Source organism: Hypomesus nipponensis, chromosome 10, assembly GCF_054491055.1.
Source record: "Hypomesus nipponensis isolate SF chromosome 10, ASM5449105v1, whole genome shotgun sequence".
NCBI lineage: Eukaryota > Metazoa > Chordata > Actinopteri > Osmeriformes > Osmeridae > Hypomesus > Hypomesus nipponensis.
Genome location: NC_140370.1, coordinates 6,628,985 through 6,645,679, shown reverse-complemented (window position 1 = coordinate 6,645,679; position 16,695 = coordinate 6,628,985). Strand labels below are relative to the sequence as shown.

General features: G+C 46.9%; 1 protein-coding gene across 3 annotated transcripts; it reads left to right on the top strand.

Moving 5' to 3' along the window:
* The first annotated feature begins 366 nt into the window (after positions 1-366).
* usp33 (ubiquitin specific peptidase 33) lies at positions 367-16,404 on the top strand. Of its 3 annotated transcripts, none has more exons than XM_084708398.1 (24): positions 367-605; positions 3,520-3,620; positions 3,799-3,852; positions 4,030-4,092; positions 6,336-6,488; positions 6,774-6,882; positions 7,081-7,150; positions 8,045-8,158; positions 8,298-8,376; positions 9,320-9,776; positions 10,103-10,249; positions 10,348-10,460; positions 10,569-10,741; positions 10,932-11,002; positions 11,133-11,166; positions 11,262-11,307; positions 11,460-11,640; positions 11,816-11,942; positions 12,144-12,313; positions 12,635-12,716; positions 13,158-13,266; positions 13,850-13,952; positions 14,645-14,713; positions 15,210-16,404. In XM_084708398.1, exons 2-24 carry the CDS (start codon positions 3,537-3,539, stop codon positions 15,365-15,367), a joined length of 2,766 nt encoding a protein of 921 aa, XP_084564524.1. In that variant the 5' UTR covers positions 367-605; positions 3,520-3,536; the 3' UTR covers positions 15,368-16,404. The 3 variants fall into 3 exon arrangements, with proteins under 3 accessions (XP_084564524.1, XP_084564526.1, XP_084564525.1); XM_084708400.1 differs by having other exon boundaries at positions 379-484; XM_084708399.1 differs by lacking the exon at positions 367-605 and adding an exon at positions 701-842.
* Positions 16,405-16,695: the final 291 nt, after the last annotated feature.

Below are 16,695 nucleotides of genomic sequence, written 5' to 3'. Positions count from 1 at the left end.
AGTTGGTGGCGCTTGGGCTGGGTTTCTTTCTTTCTCCACTGGCAACAGTCAGCCACCAGGTGGCACAACGATCCTCGAGGCCAGACACCTTTCTTCAGCGCGATAGGGCTCGCAGAATAACCAACACACTTGCATAATCTAGCAAATAAAATAAAAACATAGTTCTTTATAAATTGAGTAGGGTTTCGTCATGTATGATATTGAAATTACACAGACAAGACAAGTAAACAACTTTACATCATAATGCATGGAACATCAAGGACATCACTTTTAAATATGTGTGACACTTATTCTGTTCAGATAACATTCTGGGTTTAGGCAAGGGACACTTGCAACACTTTTATGGATCCTTCAACCTCCTTGGATCCTCGGAAATCCAAACAGGAAACCCGTTCGTGGCGTAACCGGAAACCGTGGATTTGACTTGAGGGGCGTACACAACAGCAGCCAAGGTTTCAACCTGGAAGTTGTGGTTGTCTGAAACGTACGGTCTCGTGAATTTTTTTTTGATCAACCATTCAAAATGTCAAGGATATATGTTAAACCTGTGTGCTAAAGTCATAACATTGGAAGGATTACGGAATACTGTTATCTATTACGTGCAGGTAAGGACATTGGATTCTGCCTGTCACTGCTGTGCTGGCTAAGCTAGTGCCTAATGTCAGTGCAGGCAGTCACACTGCAGTGGTTGACGAAGGCTCTAACGCGAGTAGCTAGCTCGATAACTAACAGCCCTACTAGCTAAACTAGCCAGCTAGCGACGTGTGAAATGACTTGCAACATTGCTAGGATGACTTGCTATCTCATCTGGGAAATTGGCTCGTTTACACAACCCTAGTTTGGTCAGTCCTAATGGTACTAATAACTATATATTTTGAAGCTAGCTTCCTAGCTTTGTAGCTATCGCTAATTAATTCAGACTTGGACACAGACCAAGTCGCTAGCTAGCGGCAATATTAGCTTTGTTTGACAGCTCGTCAACGCCGTCACTTCATACTGTTAGCTAGTGCTTGTTCGATCACTTAGCTAATACCTTTACTGTCTTGCTTTCCCATTCGGTCGCACACGTAATGTTGGTGTTTTTCAAATGCGAACTGCCTATCATACGAAGTATTTTTCAGTGTTTTGCTATATTGAACGGTTAACGTCAACAATACTTCTAACAACTGAACGAAGTGCTTGACTTAAGACGTCTGCTTTTCTGGCTACTGTTAGTGGTTATTAGGTAGCCTACTGTATGTCTCCTAAGTCTACCGGTTTAGAGTTAGCGTTTGTTCTCTGATGGATACAAACAATTTATATTAACCCGGAATTTATATTCCACGGCTCAAGAAGCTTCCATATTGTAATCAACAGGCAGATGCCCCACCCTGAACGATAAGAAATGTGTGTATTCTCAACTGAATAAGTGAACTGGCATTCCCCTTGGCCAAATGGGCAATATATCCAACTTTTTACAGTCGATATAAAATGTCTAATCTTTCTTGTTTGCATTCATTTGATTGCTCTGCTGGACAGTGGTGGTAGTACAAAGGTCTCTATGCTCAAGGCACATTTATTATTATCTATACAAACAATATTAGAACTGCTATGTGGCACTGTTCCTGAGTGTTCAGAATTGTTTTCTTCACTAGCTCAATATTCATGAACGTAGCCCCTGTAGGTAGTTTTATATCATGGAAACAGAAAACAAAAAAATGAATATGTACTTTAACACTAGTTAGTATCCTGTCATTACAGGACTTTCATTTAGAATCTGATCTAAACTAACAGAGAGCCAGATTTGTGTTAAATGAGTGTCTTTTCAGTAGTGTGTATAGTGTTCATGAGCTGCAGGACCACTAAAGAAGTGTTGTAGGATGTAAATGATCCGACAGACTTGATTAATACACAGGCCCACTAGCAGCTCTGCTGAGATGAGAAACCAGGTATTGATTTGTGCAGTCTTGGACATGACTGGCCTGCTGCATGTCTTGAACTGAAGCTTTACACTGTCTTGCACTTGCCGACACTACAGTTTTGCTGAGCCATCCGTTTAACAATTTATTTATTGAGTTAGGGGTGGAAGACTTTTCAGACATGAAGCTGCAGGTGTTATTGGAGCATAACTCCGACATCATAGAATGGTAAAGAAACTCCTAATAGCCAGACTGCACTGTGCAAAACCACAGACCAAGACAGACTAGATTTTGCATGTTTATTGCCCTTTTTATTATCAGACCTTTTCATTTCTTTTATCTGATTCTTTTATCTTTTATTCTCAGTACCTGATTACAACATGACTGAATGGCTTGGTGCATTTTATGCGGGAGAGGAAGTTTGCGGAGGCGACTCCTGACTTATCCTGGCCTTGTTTGGAGTGACTGCTTGCAGCTGTAAACGCTGCTATTAGCTCCGGCTTGTGTGGAGACACAACCATCAGGCCACATTCTGCAACCTTGAAAATGTTGATACGATGAATAGCCCTAGATTCTCTATTCATCAGTGCTTTTTTTCCTCCCATGCTGCACCCTACATCAAATACAGGCCTATTTTCCTTTGATAGGGCACATAATCATCCTCCCATCCATTTTCTCTTGAGAGCAACCCAATGTGGAGAAGCTGTAGTTACCTTGCAGGGCTGCCTGAGGCATGTATGCTGCTGGACTTCAGCACTGCATACTCCTGTTCTGCAGTGCTAAAAGCCTACTGCTCACACCCCCACACCAGAAGCACCCTGTGGCTCATGTCATGCCTGCTCATGGGTTGTAGGCCTGTCTGCAGCCACTGCATTTCCCCTCTCAGTGGAATGGCTGATGGCCTCCATTACACCACTGCGGATGACAGCAGCTAAATGTTTCTACGCTCTGACGGCTCCTTCAGATACAGGCCTTCCAAACTCAATCAAATAATGAGAGAGAGTGCATACAGGAAGCCTAATAAATGAAATATGGCTGCCTTTTTGCGTGTGCAATTGGTAAGGGAGAGACATGTTGGGAACCGATTTATAAATAAAATATTGTTAATGTATGGGTCTGTTGAGTAATCAAGTGTGCATAATTTAGGTGTCCTTTTTCATTAGATCATGCTGGGCTTAATCTGGCCTACCACGACATTTAAATAGTAATTAGTCTCCTCTGGCCTATTGAATGCTCAGTCAGAAATCAGTCCAGAAAGGGCCAATAGCTCAGTCTGAACTCTGTAGTTAGGAGAAATGTGCTGGGTGGAATGAGAGGAAGTCGTTTGTTAGTTTTTATGGACGTGAAAAACTAGTTGTGTGGTCTGGTTTGGGTATCAGGTTTCAGTCATCCTGCCGGTCTGTTCCATCCAACAATAAACACAATAAATATCTCAGCCTACTGCTCTATGTCTGTTTGGGGTGTGGCCAGTGTGTCTAATGCTGTCTCCTGATGTTCTCTGATGATCTTCTTCACTGTAGCTTAAACCATTTTCTGTGTTCAAAGCATAATTTTTCTTTTTCGCCCCTCCCTCTGTCTATCTATCCCTCCCTCCCTCCCTCCGCCCCCCCCTCCCCAACAGATCTGTGTAGGTGAGCCATGCCAGCAGGGTCCAGTGGTGACTGTCCTCATCTGGAGTGTGTGGGCGAGATCACCAAAGAGGAGCTCATCCAGAAATCCCATGTGAGAGTCACCACTGTTCTGTAGTCAGACTCTCAATCATGTGTTTGTCTTTGAGATTCAGGCCTGTTGTTTGTGATCGAGCTCAGACTGTGTGGCCGAGGCTGTCTCACCTGTTTGGTTTTGTGAAGTGGAGCTGATTTACTGAGACTTCACCGTTTGTTGTGTTTGTGTTTGTTAGGGCCAGTGTCAAGACTGCAAGGTTGGAGGGCCGAATTTATGGGCATGTCTAGAGGTGAGTGGGCAGGGCTTGACCAGACTATCACCTACACCTGAGACCTGCCGTGACAAGAAACCGGCCACTCAACCTTTCAAAACGCTTCACTGGTGACCAAGAGGTGGAGCGTTTCACATAGACAAAGCCACTAGTTTGAGAGCGTTGTTCTGTTGTAACCTGACTGTGTCTCTGCAGAATGGCTGTTCCTATGTGGGCTGTGGAGAGTCTCACGCCGACCACAGCACCGTCCATTCCCAGGTGAGCGACCTTTGACCCCACACAAGATGGCTTGTTAATCCTTGAAAAAAAGCAAAGGAGGAGAGAGGAAAAGGGGGTGTTGGACAACAAGGGGAATGTTAGAAGAGAATCTGTCATGCTGCGCAACCATGACAAATATAAGCATCCGACATAGTGCTATTTCATCAGCCGCTTCCCAGCATCAAAGATTGTTCAGTCATAACTTTTTGGTCTTTGAAGCGCATGTGGTGAAAACCGTCTATTTTGCAGAGCGCCTGATGAAATGCAGTTGAACTTCACTATTGGATCATTTATTATTAATGATTGTCTTGCGGGAGGGGGGAATGGTTCACTGCTTTGAGCTCCATAGAAACCCTATAAACCCCTTGTCTGATTCCGGTGAAGCGTTAGTGTATTGTTTAAAAAGAGATTGACTGGGCCATACCCAAGATAATATCCACCCACCATCATATGATTCTCAAAAAAGCACACAGACTTCACAATAGAAAAAAGAAAGAAAAGAACTGCAATTCTGATTGGTCCAGGTCACAAAAAGAAGTTTGCCCGGGATATGACCAGAGCAGGCTGCTAATAGCATTGCACCATGCCCCAGTACCGGAGGAGCTGTGTTGATCAGACACGGTGTTGTTCGATACTAGTGGAAGAAGTCTTCAATGGGAAAAGGCTGCAAATATGGGGCTTCTGGACTCCAGAGGGTAGGAGAACATGTCAGTCTGTGACTGGGTGTGGCATGGGGAAGAGTCTGTAGCAGGAATAGATCTGAGGTAGGAGGGGCAACGAGAAACCTCTGACCGCAGAACAGCAATTGATTCCGACAGTAAATAGGATAGATTCCGTCAGCTTTTTTTTTTTTTACGGTTGAACCGCATGTTCAAGGTTGTAGCACTGCACTATTTCACCTCCCACACATTCGGACTCAATTTGTTTTTGTAATTTCTCTCTCTGTGTGTGGGGGTTTAAGTGTTTAATATTTAAGTGCCTTCTCTACAAAGCCAGTGGCCAGCTACAAACAGTCGGGTTAACTGACAACAAGCATGTCTTATATAGCTTGACTGAGTAAATGTAAGGGAAGCAAGTAGAGAAGCATTTTCACGCTCTTACACACAGGCTGGTTTCTTCTCTCATTGACAGCTTGAGAAGCTGTGCTGAACATTCATCCCCTCTTAACACTAGTACTTGGTGCAGATAGACATGTCCGAGCAGCGAAAGTCAAAGGAGGGAAACTGAGTGAGTTACTTCTCCAGTACTCTGGGGCAATATCTCCTCAATATTAGCTCTACTGTTAGTTCCACACATGTTTTTAGGCAAGTACTAGCTATTGTACCATTTAAACATGAAATTATGATGGTGATACAAAGTATGGGTATTTACTGTATGATATCGTCCCTACGCGAGTAAAATAAGGAGTATCTTTGAGTCTCTCAGCCAAAAGGAAACATTTTCACAAAGCCGGGTCACGTGATGTCGGACATTATCGGTGACAAACTGTATAGATATTCAGTAAACATATAAATCACCAAACTGGAAAAGGTCTCCTCATGAATCCTCTGAGGTTCCAGGGCCACCGCATGCCCCCCTTCTGCCAGCCCCCCTTCTGCCAGCCCCCCTTCTGCCAGCCCCCCTTCTGCCAGCCCCCCTTCTGCCAGCCCCCCTTCTGCCAGCCCCCCTTCTGCCAGCCCCCGTCCTGCTGTGTGACAGCTAATGCACAGGTCATGAATAATGCAGGAGCCGCTGGTCTGGCCGGCTGCTGCTCCCGGTCTGTCTTGCCAGCCTCCCCTGCTGCCTGCTTGTTGCCTGCCTGCTGCCTGCTTGTCTGCCTGTGCTGCAGCAGTAGGTCAGCAGAACTCGGCCATGATGGAGGGGTTTGGCCGCTCTGACTTCTGTAATCAGAGACTCAAGTCATGGAATCTAGGAACAAGTCTCTGATTACATAAAGGGACAGTTCATCTATTAACAGTTGCCCATTGGGCCATTTGATATTTCCCCGGGATATCATTGTGTTGTGAATGTACTGTTCCTGTCGGCGTTCCAAATATACTGTAAATTGACTCTCCGAAGAAGATGACTGTGAATAAGGGTTGGATCCGCAAAGCACCTCGTCATTTTGTCCCTTTTTTTTTGTGCTACAGCCCAGGAGGAATGCAGTTTCGAGGTCTTAAGCTTTGATATTCAGTCTCCCAGAGAGATGCTGCTTGTTTGCGTACGTGTGTCGCTAATGACGGCGTTCCGACGCTCTTGTCCAGGAGACGCGGCACAACCTGACGGTGAACCTGACCACGCTGCGCGTGTGGTGCTACGCCTGTGGGAAGGAGGTGTTCCTTGAGCGCAAACTGGGGCCCCGGTCCCCCCTCGCCAACAACAAGCCCCTCCCCTCTCTGCACACCACCACCAGCCAGGTAAGGACAACGGTGTTAAGCATCCTTAAGTCCCGTCCCTGTCCTAGAAGGTTCTCTAGTATGAGTGCTGTCTGATCGGGATTGACTTTGACTGTTGACAACCTCCATTTGACGTTATGTAATCCCCCTTGTTGTTCCTTCACTATCGTGGGCTGAGACGGCTGATAGCGTGCGATAAGGAATTCCACGAGCTCCCTATTGTTGACATTCCAGGCTAACGGCGTGAGGTTTACTGTCTGTTTGGGTGATAAGCTTGATCAGATATGCTGTGCGTGGGTGTTTTAGGAGAGCGGCCGTGCCCCAGGAAGCCCCACGTCTCTCAGAGTGCCCCCTGCTGGCGCCAGTGAGGACCTGGACATGGAGACGGAGGAGGAGGACGAGCTCCGCACGCGAGGTCAGAAGCAACGCCTCGCCGACTTGGCCCTCGTATTTCCAACTTGTTTCTCGGTCATTCCAACTGAGGGACATGGTGGCTCAATGGAGATATAAAAGGCCTCAATACCCGTGTTTGGCCTTGAGGATGTGTGTGACATCGGCAGATGGGTGCGGACCCCACTGTGTTCAAGCACTGATGTGTGTTTCTGTCTCTCAGGTCTGACAGGATTGAAGAACATAGGGAACACCTGCTACATGAATGCTGCCCTGCAGGCCCTCTCCAACTGGTGAGCTTCACAGCTACTGGAAACCTCCTGAACTCCAAATCCCATAAACCATTGATCACCTCTGCCCACTGGGCTTGCCCACACTAAATTTTTCAACAGGTTCTATTTCAGTGGTCACTTCTATTTTCTGCTCACTGACTTGTTCTCGTTGACGCTGAAAAATGACCATGGCCCGGTTTGTTAGTCAGAGGGGGAACACCCTTGTGAAAATTGCTGCAGTGCACCATTTGAGACTAGAAAATATGGCCCTTTTGTATTTCCCCGTAGGGCTTTTAGATCCAGTTGAACTATTTGGGTTCCACTCAACCTTGTCTTTTTACTTTCTCCTCCCCAGTTCCCAGATTTTATCTCCCATCTCTGAGTCTCTGTCTGGCGGTCTGGGTTTTTACTTATATTGGATGGCCCAGCTTTTTTATTTGAAATCGGTTGTTGCCGTAAACTGCCTGCATTGGGACTTTTATTATTACAGCTTTTATTTCAGTAACCTCAGGCTTTTACACCTGCTTGGTTTTTCCAGCAATAGATATTCAGAGCACAAGCTTGGAGAGAGAAGGGTGAAATAAAGTTACATCCTGTGGCAATATTCTAAACAACGTGAGAATGTTTTCAGTGTCTGAACTTGACACATTACAGATATACAAAATCAAATGAAATGTAGATCAGAATCTGTAGTGAGCTTAAATTGAGCTTGTGTGGGAGAGTGTGATGCAGTCGGTTGTTTTTGAAGACCGTTTATGTTCAAAGCTGGTAGTGGTCAAAGGGATTTTGCCCTAGTATGTGAAGAAAAAATACTGGTGTAAGACGCAACACAATATATGTCCTTGTAAAAACAAATACAGAACATAGATGCTACTTATTTGGGTTCTGACATTTTGTTCTCCCTCTGCCCTGTAGTCCGCCTCTGACTCAGTTCTTCCTGGAATGTGGAGGGCTGGTGAGGACGGACAAGAAGCCAGCGCTGTGTAAGAGCTACCAGAAGCTGGTGTCTGACCTCTGGCACAAGAACAGGTACGCCACTCTCTTCTTCACTGAAACCATGTGATTCCTTTGGTCTCTTGGACAGTTCACCCTACCAGGATGCTCCCAGTCTTGTTTTCCTTATCTCTGTGCTGTAGCTTTGTGAAACGTTGTTCTTGTGGTCTCGCAGGAACTCGTACGTCATCCCGACCACTTTGTTCCAGGGAATCAAGGCCATCAATCCCATGTTCCGTGGATATTCACAGCAGGTGGGTCATCTCAAGGCCAAAGAACATAGAATTTCAACTAGAGATGGAACACCCGTCAACAGACACCATAGCATCCAGTGTGGTCTCTGTGTTACTGTTCTCTGTGTGTTTGTTCAGAACTGAATAACTGAACTTGGTCACTCATCCAGTTGCCAACATTCCTGTGATTGTGTAACCTAAAAAATCACAGTCTCTCTACGTTAGGATTTTCAATCGTAATTTCTGATCTTGCACTTCATTTCTCCAGAGAGCCGTCTCCCACACAGAAATGACTTTATTTCATACTTGAGTCGCCCCGGAAGATAACGAGGATTTCTGACTCGTCTCGCGCACATTCTTTCACACACACACAGTCTTTAACCAAGCTCAATATGTTGATTCAATTCCGCCTGTGGTTTTAATGCGATATTCATTATGTATGAAAGCAGCCCCGTGTTAACGGCAGGCTGGTCCTGCCTTAATGTCACTAAGCAAGGCAGCAAGTGCATGCCGAAGCCCAAATGAAGATATGATTAAGGGTCTGTTTCCTCTTGGCTTGCCAGTGTTTGCTCAGTCGCGTTAGCTGGGGAATATTCATTGGTCACGCCGCGCTACACCAAAACAGAGGCTACGGAATTAGCATCTTCATGAATGGAGGCGCACACAAGGTCCTGGGAGAGGGGCTTTCAGAGGCCTAGCTCTCTTGATGGGACGGGACGTTCTCAATCCGGGCTCGCTTGACTCGCGCATTCATTCCCAGTCTGGGGACAGAATGCCAGGGGAGCCCGAGATTATAAGGCCCAGTCAGACGATAGGACAAAGCACTTAAGCGCTGCGTCCGGAAGCGTTAGTTCTGAGTGATATGGACCTCTAATCTTATTAGTGAGTGAAGCGGTTCCCTTGTTCAGTCATGCGTTGCTGTGAGCGGTCCTCCATATTCTCCTTCCTGTCCCCCCCCCCGCAGGACTCCCAGGAGTTCCTGCGCTGCCTGATGGACCAGCTCCACGAGGAGCTCAAGGAGCAGCTGGTGGAGGCCGAGGAGCCGTCGTCCACCTCGCACGCCATCACCATGGACGACGGGCCGGACGAGGAGCGCCACGGCCAGTCGGACAGCGATTTCCAGTCGTGCGAGTCGTGCGGGAGCAGCGACAAGGCGGAGAGCGACGGGCAGGGCGGGGGCGACGGGCGGGCGGGGGACGGCGCCAGCGAGGCGGAGATGCTGATCCCGGACGAGGGCCGGGTCAACCGGGAGTGGCAGAAGGAGAAGAACTTGATCAACGAGGCGCACCGCTCGGGCGGCGGGGTGAACGAGGGGTCGGGCGGCGACCTGGACAAGGACGTGGACACGGCCGCCGACGAGGCCACGCCCATCATCAGCAGCCAGGGCACCATCAAAGTCCAGATCCAGGCCAGGACCACAAGTAAGACCTGCCAATGTCAACCTCGTCCAGTCGCACCCAAACACCCCGTGAGATCGGGAAGTTCATCGGCTCACGTGCTTTCTCTCACTCACTTCAGCAACAAAAAGTCGAACCGAATCAAAATGTGTTTTGTATAGCCCTTTTTCCAAGCAATGTAACAGAGGGCTTCACATACGCCCATAGAACTGCCCCATAACCAACCTAAACCCTCAAGGAAGACAAGGGAAAAACTCCCACTCACTTAATGCACTCCCACTCACTTGACGCACTCAAAAACACACCACCGTTGCCCTTGCTAAACCAGTCTCGAACCTGTGTCCAACCAGCACCAGACTCCTTCCCAGAGGTCCAGGTGAGCAGCAGCGTGCGACCCCAGAGCCCTGTCTTCATGGAGAGCCACATTTCCAAGATGTCCAGCAGCCCCCCCAAGACCGCCTCCATGTGGCCGGCCATCGGTGCCAACCACAAGAAAGGTAACTGTCCTACTGGAGGCGGCCCAGGCTCAAGGTGCCCCGGCGCTGCCGTGCCCTCCCAGGCTGAATGTGTCCGTGCTTTTCCTTGGTTGTTGCAGTGACCACGTTCACGCCTCCTAAGAGCAGGCATCAGAGGAAGTACCGCAGCGTCATCTCGGACGTGTTTGACGGCACCATTGTCAGCTCCGTCCAGTGCTTGACCTGCGATAGGGTGGGTTTGTGGAATATATCGACGAAATGTCAACACGTCATCAGAAAGGATTTCAGTATTCATTTAACTATTGAATGCTAATGGCTGTGTGTCTGCATGGCCGTTCAGGTGTCGGTGACTCTGGAGAACTTCCAGGATATCTCCCTGCCCATCCCAGGGAAGGAGGACCTAGCCAAGCTTCACTCGTCCTCCCACCAGACCTCCCTGGTCAAGGCGGGCTCCTGCGGAGAGGCCTACGCCCCCCAGGGCTGGATCTCCTTTGTCATGGAGTACCTTAAGAGGTGGGTCCCCCATCCACAGGGTCTGACAGATAACCTCACGCTGCTCCCTAGCTTCGACAGAACCGCAGGTGTGTAGGATATGAGAAGGCGCTCATTTGTGGGGGGGCCCCCCCGGGGAGAGGTGACGAGCGTTTTTCGAGTGTTTCCGACGCTTCTGAAACACTGTGCCGTTTGTGTTTCTGTCGTGCAGCTGGTTCTGGGGGCCTGTGGTCACGTTGCAGGACTGTCTCGCGGCCTTCTTTGCCAGGGATGAGCTGAAAGGTAAGCATTTATTTCACTCTCAACGTGTACTTGTTTTCCGCTGACGTTCAAGATCTTCACCAAGGGTTTTTTTTTTTTTTTTTTTTTTTTTGTACGTTTGATTTATGGACTTTGCTTTGTGTATTCCTAGGAGACAACATGTATAGCTGTGAAAAATGTAAAAAGTGAGTATTTCATCTCGCATACATGAGAGAATCCAAAGTTTTAATCAGAGGGCTTCATGGAATATTTACACTGTGCCTTTTTTGTGTGTGTGTAGATTACGAAATGGGGTGAAATTCTGTAAAGTTCAAAGTTTGCCAGAGGTGAGTGCTCAAATGCCAACGAAACAGGAACGAGTTCTTCTACACGTCGACCAAACCAGACATTCATGAGGACCAGCCACGTGTCTCTCTGTCTGTAGAAAGACACAGAGGCCTGAAATGGAAAACGACACCTCCCTCTTCCTCTTCCCCAGATCCTGTGCGTTCATCTTAAGCGCTTCAGACACGAGCTGATGTTCTCCACCAAGATGGGCACCCACGTGTCCTTCCCCCTGGAGGGTCTGGACCTGCAGCCCTTCCTGGCTAAGGACAGCTCAGCCCAGACCACCTGCTACGACCTGCTGTCTGTCATCTGCCACCATGGCACTGCCAGCAGTGAGTCCCCCCCCCTTCCCCTTATGGTCTTTTTATGCACCGTACTCAAGATGTGGTCTGTCCATAGCCCGAGCCAATATAGGTCAATGAAGGGTAGTGCACTGTCATTTGCAAGTGTATTCAGTTGTTTTTATAGGCTGATGGGACTGACCCCTTGTCTGGTCTAACTGTACAGGTGGCCACTACATAGCCTACTGCAGGAACGACCTCAACAACCTGTGGTATGAGTTTGATGACCAGAGCGTGACCGAGGTCTCCGAGTCGTGTGTCCAGAACGCCGAGGCCTACGTTCTCTTCTACAAGTAAGACTTCCCAAGAGAATCTCCCCCTCAGAAGGTTGAGACCAGTGTGCAGGGTGAACCCGATCCTACAAGTTCCTAGTGAATCATTGTCCGACATTTGTATTCACGTGAATCGTAAAGCGTTATATTATTATAGTTGTCTATATTTTCTGGTATAGTAGCGTTGGCCTGTGGCAGTGATGTGTGTGTGTGTTCCTCCAGGAAGAGTAACGAGGATGCTGTGAAGGAGAGGCGGAGGGTGACGGGGCTGTTGAACATGATGGAGCCTAGCCTGCTGCAGTTCTACGTGTCGCGCCAATGGCTCAACAAGTTCAAGACCTTTGCCGAGCCGGGGCCCATCTCTAACAATGACTTCCTGTGTTCCCATGGAGGTATGCTGTGCACCCCCTCCCCCCCAATGACCTCCTAGGCCCTGCCCCCTTCCTTTCTAGTCATCCACCCCCCCCCCCCCCCCCAAGACTGTCGACTTTGATCTGAGCCAGAGATAGACTGCTTTGCCAAAGGCTTCAGCATAATCCCTGTAGAGTATAGAATACTTCAAAGGGCTTTGCTGTCCTGTATTTGGATCATATTGTCAATAGACGTGGGGGGGGGTGGGGGGTGGAGTTTAAATGGATAGAGATGCCCATTTGAAATGTGGAAGGTAAACGCTTGGGGGCGCCGGTCATACGGGGTTGTCTTGTCGTCCCCAGGTGTGCCGCCCCACAAGGCAGGGGCCATAGATGAGCTGGCCGTGATGCTTCCTCAGAACGTGTGGGACCACCTCTACAGCAGGTAGGCAGCCTGCTGCCTGGGTGCACCCCTCTTCACCACTCATCACACGGCCTCCACCTTATCGGGTTGGGATGACAGGCACAAGCCTGTTTTTCACGCTTTAACAAATGGCAATTTAGTGTTTAAAAGCAACCATCGCAGTAAATGCCGAGGTGGTGTGGTCATCGGCAAGCCTTGACTTTATTTACCTCAGGTGTGCACAGACTTGTCATGTCAGATGTGCTTCATGCACCACAATACTGTGCGTTTTCGGTCGGGCGAGTCTGAACAGCTGCGATATAATAATCAAACTATTTCACGCAGCCGTCAAATCACATCTTGATGTCCCGCTGCATTTCTTTAATGGTCACAGCGAGGCAAATTTGTACCCCATGTGCCATTGAGTGTATTCATTTTTTTTTTGGTGATGGATATAACCCATCTGGCCTGTTCATTGGGCAGGTATGGAGGCGGACCAGCTGTCAATCACCTGTACGTCTGCCACACCTGCCAGACAGAGATCGAGAAGCTGGAGAAGAGACGCAAGACGGAGCTGGACATGTTTGTCCGGGTACGTCTCCCCGCCACCTCCACCACCACCACCACTTATGTTATCACTCTACACAGCTTAAGGACTGAGCAGTGAGAGGGGCTGGCCTGGCACATAGGGAGGTTATCCTAGAATAAAGAGACACAAGCCAAGCGGTGGAAAAACGGTGTGCCCGTTTGTTTGGGTTTTTTGCACACTTAACTCGTTCATCATTGGACTGTGCTGGAGTCCTCCACTTTGCTGGCGGACCAGAGGTCTGAGTCTTGCAGAGTCATCATTAATGCATAGGAACAGATGTAGCGGGCGCAGCTGTCAGACAAGTGTAGATTTTAATTGAAAAAAAGCGACGGAGAGAAAATGTTTTTAAGCGAGAGGCGTACTGTAGACTTCAGCCGTGTAATGTTAATGGCCATTTCAAAGAACTGATGTCTAACTCAATCTCCTTTTCTCCATTCTCTTCCATTCTGTTCATCCCCATCTTGGCCCTGCCCATGTCTTTCTGCTCCCCCCTCCCCCTCCTTCCTCTCTCCTCCTCTGCATCTCCTCCTCCTCCTGTCACTTCCCCTATTTCCTCTCTCTCTCCCCTCCTCCTCTGCCTGTTCAGCTGAACAAGGCGTTTCAGGAGGAGGAGTCTCCGGTCGCCATATACTGCATCAGCATGCAGTGGTTCCGAGAGTGGGAGGGCTTTGTCAAAGGAAAGGACAATGGTGAGTGGCTAGATCCCTCTAGGCTCCTCCCCCATCCTGTTGTGACCTCAGTATGTGTTTTAAAGGGGGTAAATGCTTATAACTGTAGTGCCTTCATTTGGTAGTTAGGGGCAACTGAATTGTCCTGGAAGGAACAGCTTTCTAGTGTCCTCAAAAGAAAATGTCCACAATCATGAATCATGATCATGAAAACAGCTCCCATTTTCTTGTATTGTATAAATAACATAACATTACTTTTGAAACAATGAAGAACTTGATTATGATAAAATGTTGCGACTATAACTGGGAGCGTGTTTTTGTACCTGGCGTGATAGAATCTCAAGGTTCTCCTTTCTTGTTTCGTCTTCAAAAAGCCTCCCATATTCATGCAGGGTGGCCCGTCACCGTAGTAAGACAGTGTCAGGATGCATTCCATTTCATCTGTCGTTCTCTCGTGCTTCTGTTGCTTTGTGCCGTCGTCTCTTTCTACTCTCTGAACTTAGATGCAGCAAGTATGCTACTGACGGTATCGAATGCTAGTTCAATATTTGTTCTTCAAAGCTTTATAAGCTGAGAGAGGACTTCTTGTTGGATGTTAACAAAATGTAGTCAAATGCATCTGTCCCTTTCAAACTGAATTATATGTAATAGTCTGTACTTGTGCCTTTCAATACCGACTTAACGATTGTCTTTATCTCCCATCTCCTTGTCAGATCCACCTGGCCCAATCGATAACTCAAAAATTGCCACCAACAAGAACGGCCATCTAACACTTAAACAAGGTGAAAAATACATTTTTTTATGGAACTTTAATTTAATTTGTTTTATCGACGGTACTGAAGCCAGTCGGCTAGTCCGTAATAGAGTGTTCTCCAAAACGGCACAGTTCTTTGTTCTCTGACTTCAGGCTGTGTTTGAAGGTCCATCTCTCTGTCTAGAACACTGCCTTATGTCTTGTGCCTAAGTAGAACTATGTGTGATGCTGCCTATAATGAACAGTGAAATTTGCGGTCTGTTGAGTTAGTTATTGGCAGAAATGCTTTACCTCGTTATGTGTCATTGGGAACATCAAAAGGGTATGTTGGCAATGTGTAAATGACTAAAAAGGACTAAAATGTGGAAATGGAAGGAAAGGCAGTATAGAATGGGGGGTAATTGGGGTTGTAGGATTAGATCTACGGAAGGGTTAGGGTTAGAGTAACACTACGAGTACCTTAGTGTTGATGTAGTTAGAGGTTACATAAGGAGTATGCAGAAATTGTCTGTTTGTATTCTCAGGTGCTGACTCTGGCCAGATCTCCGAGGAGACGTGGAACTTCCTGTATTCCATCCATGGGGGAGGCCCGGTGGTAACTGTTCGACCAAACATCAGCCACCAGGAGGTAGAAACCTCGCAGTCAGAAGAGAAGATCGAGGTTGAGACGCGATCGATTTAAGAAAACCCAAGCTTGAAAGCCTTCCCTGTGAAGAAAAAATACATGAAAAGCCTTTTTATTTTGCACTTTTTTATTTCAAAAGAATTAGAGCAAAGGACCTGACTAGGATCACTACAAGACAGCTCTTGAAGTCGGGAAGAGGGAATAAACATGTTTGAGAAGGTTTGTCATGCTTGTACATAAATGTATAAATCTCCCCAATTTGTATTAGCACTGTAGAATCCATGTTGGGATGTCTCCAGAACCAAGCATTTAATTTTGTGTGCAGCTAAAGATTTACCTGAATGCCATGTGTTGTTTTTTTCATGACCAAAATAGGCAATGTGTGTTGTACATGGTAAAGAATCACAATGTATCTTGTATATGTTGACATGGTTCTCCTGTTGTCCAAGTGAATGGTTTCAAAGTCCAAGTGCTGCCATTTTCCTTAAAGTGAAGAAAAATCTCAATTAGCAAGGGATACGAAGTACTAACTGAGTAGCCTCAGGAATTGTATGTTTTACACTGTACTGTAGACTGGCTAAGTGGCATGCTCACGCAAATGTCTGATTTGTATTTGAATGTACCAGTACTGATAGTGTATGGGTCAGGAGTGCTAGCACTTTCTTGTTATTTATCCCTGAGGGGTGTGATTTACCATGATGTTAATAGACTTTTTGTAGAAAATATTTGGCAGGCCGAGTCTGTTAGAGAATGCATGCTTAGGGTGCACACAAGTAAATTAAAACCAAGTTGACCACAGAAAGGACATTATATTGCATGTAAATGCATAGCTGTTCTTGCTACATATGTATACAAGCACTGTGGCTATCTTGTCTGAAATGTAATGAGCAGAATACATAATGAGCTATCAAATCAATATTTCCATCAGCTATTCCAGTTGAAGGCATTCATTTCTGTATAAGGCATGGTGTTGCTTATGTGTTCACTGATGGGGGGGAATTGAGAATGCTGCACATGCACTTGGAAAATTGCATATGAATACTAAACTATTCAATGATTTTGGCTGGCTGATATTAAAACCTGACAAATTCAAAGTAGTGTCATCACGTTGATTTCCCAAACCACTGTTGGTGGTTGATTCAGAATGTTTGTTTGCATTTCCATTTGTGTTTTCATGGAGATGGTAGACGTCGATTCTTTTCAGGTTATTTGACTGACGATATGACATCTATTTTCACCCAGTTACTTGTATTAATGGTAATCATGATTGAAATATCAGATTACTGAATGGGTTTCCCGATGTGTGCAAAATAATGTAGTTTATTTAATAACAAGGAAGCCCTACTGTGAAAGTAACTTTCACTTTGCATCATTAACATCCACTG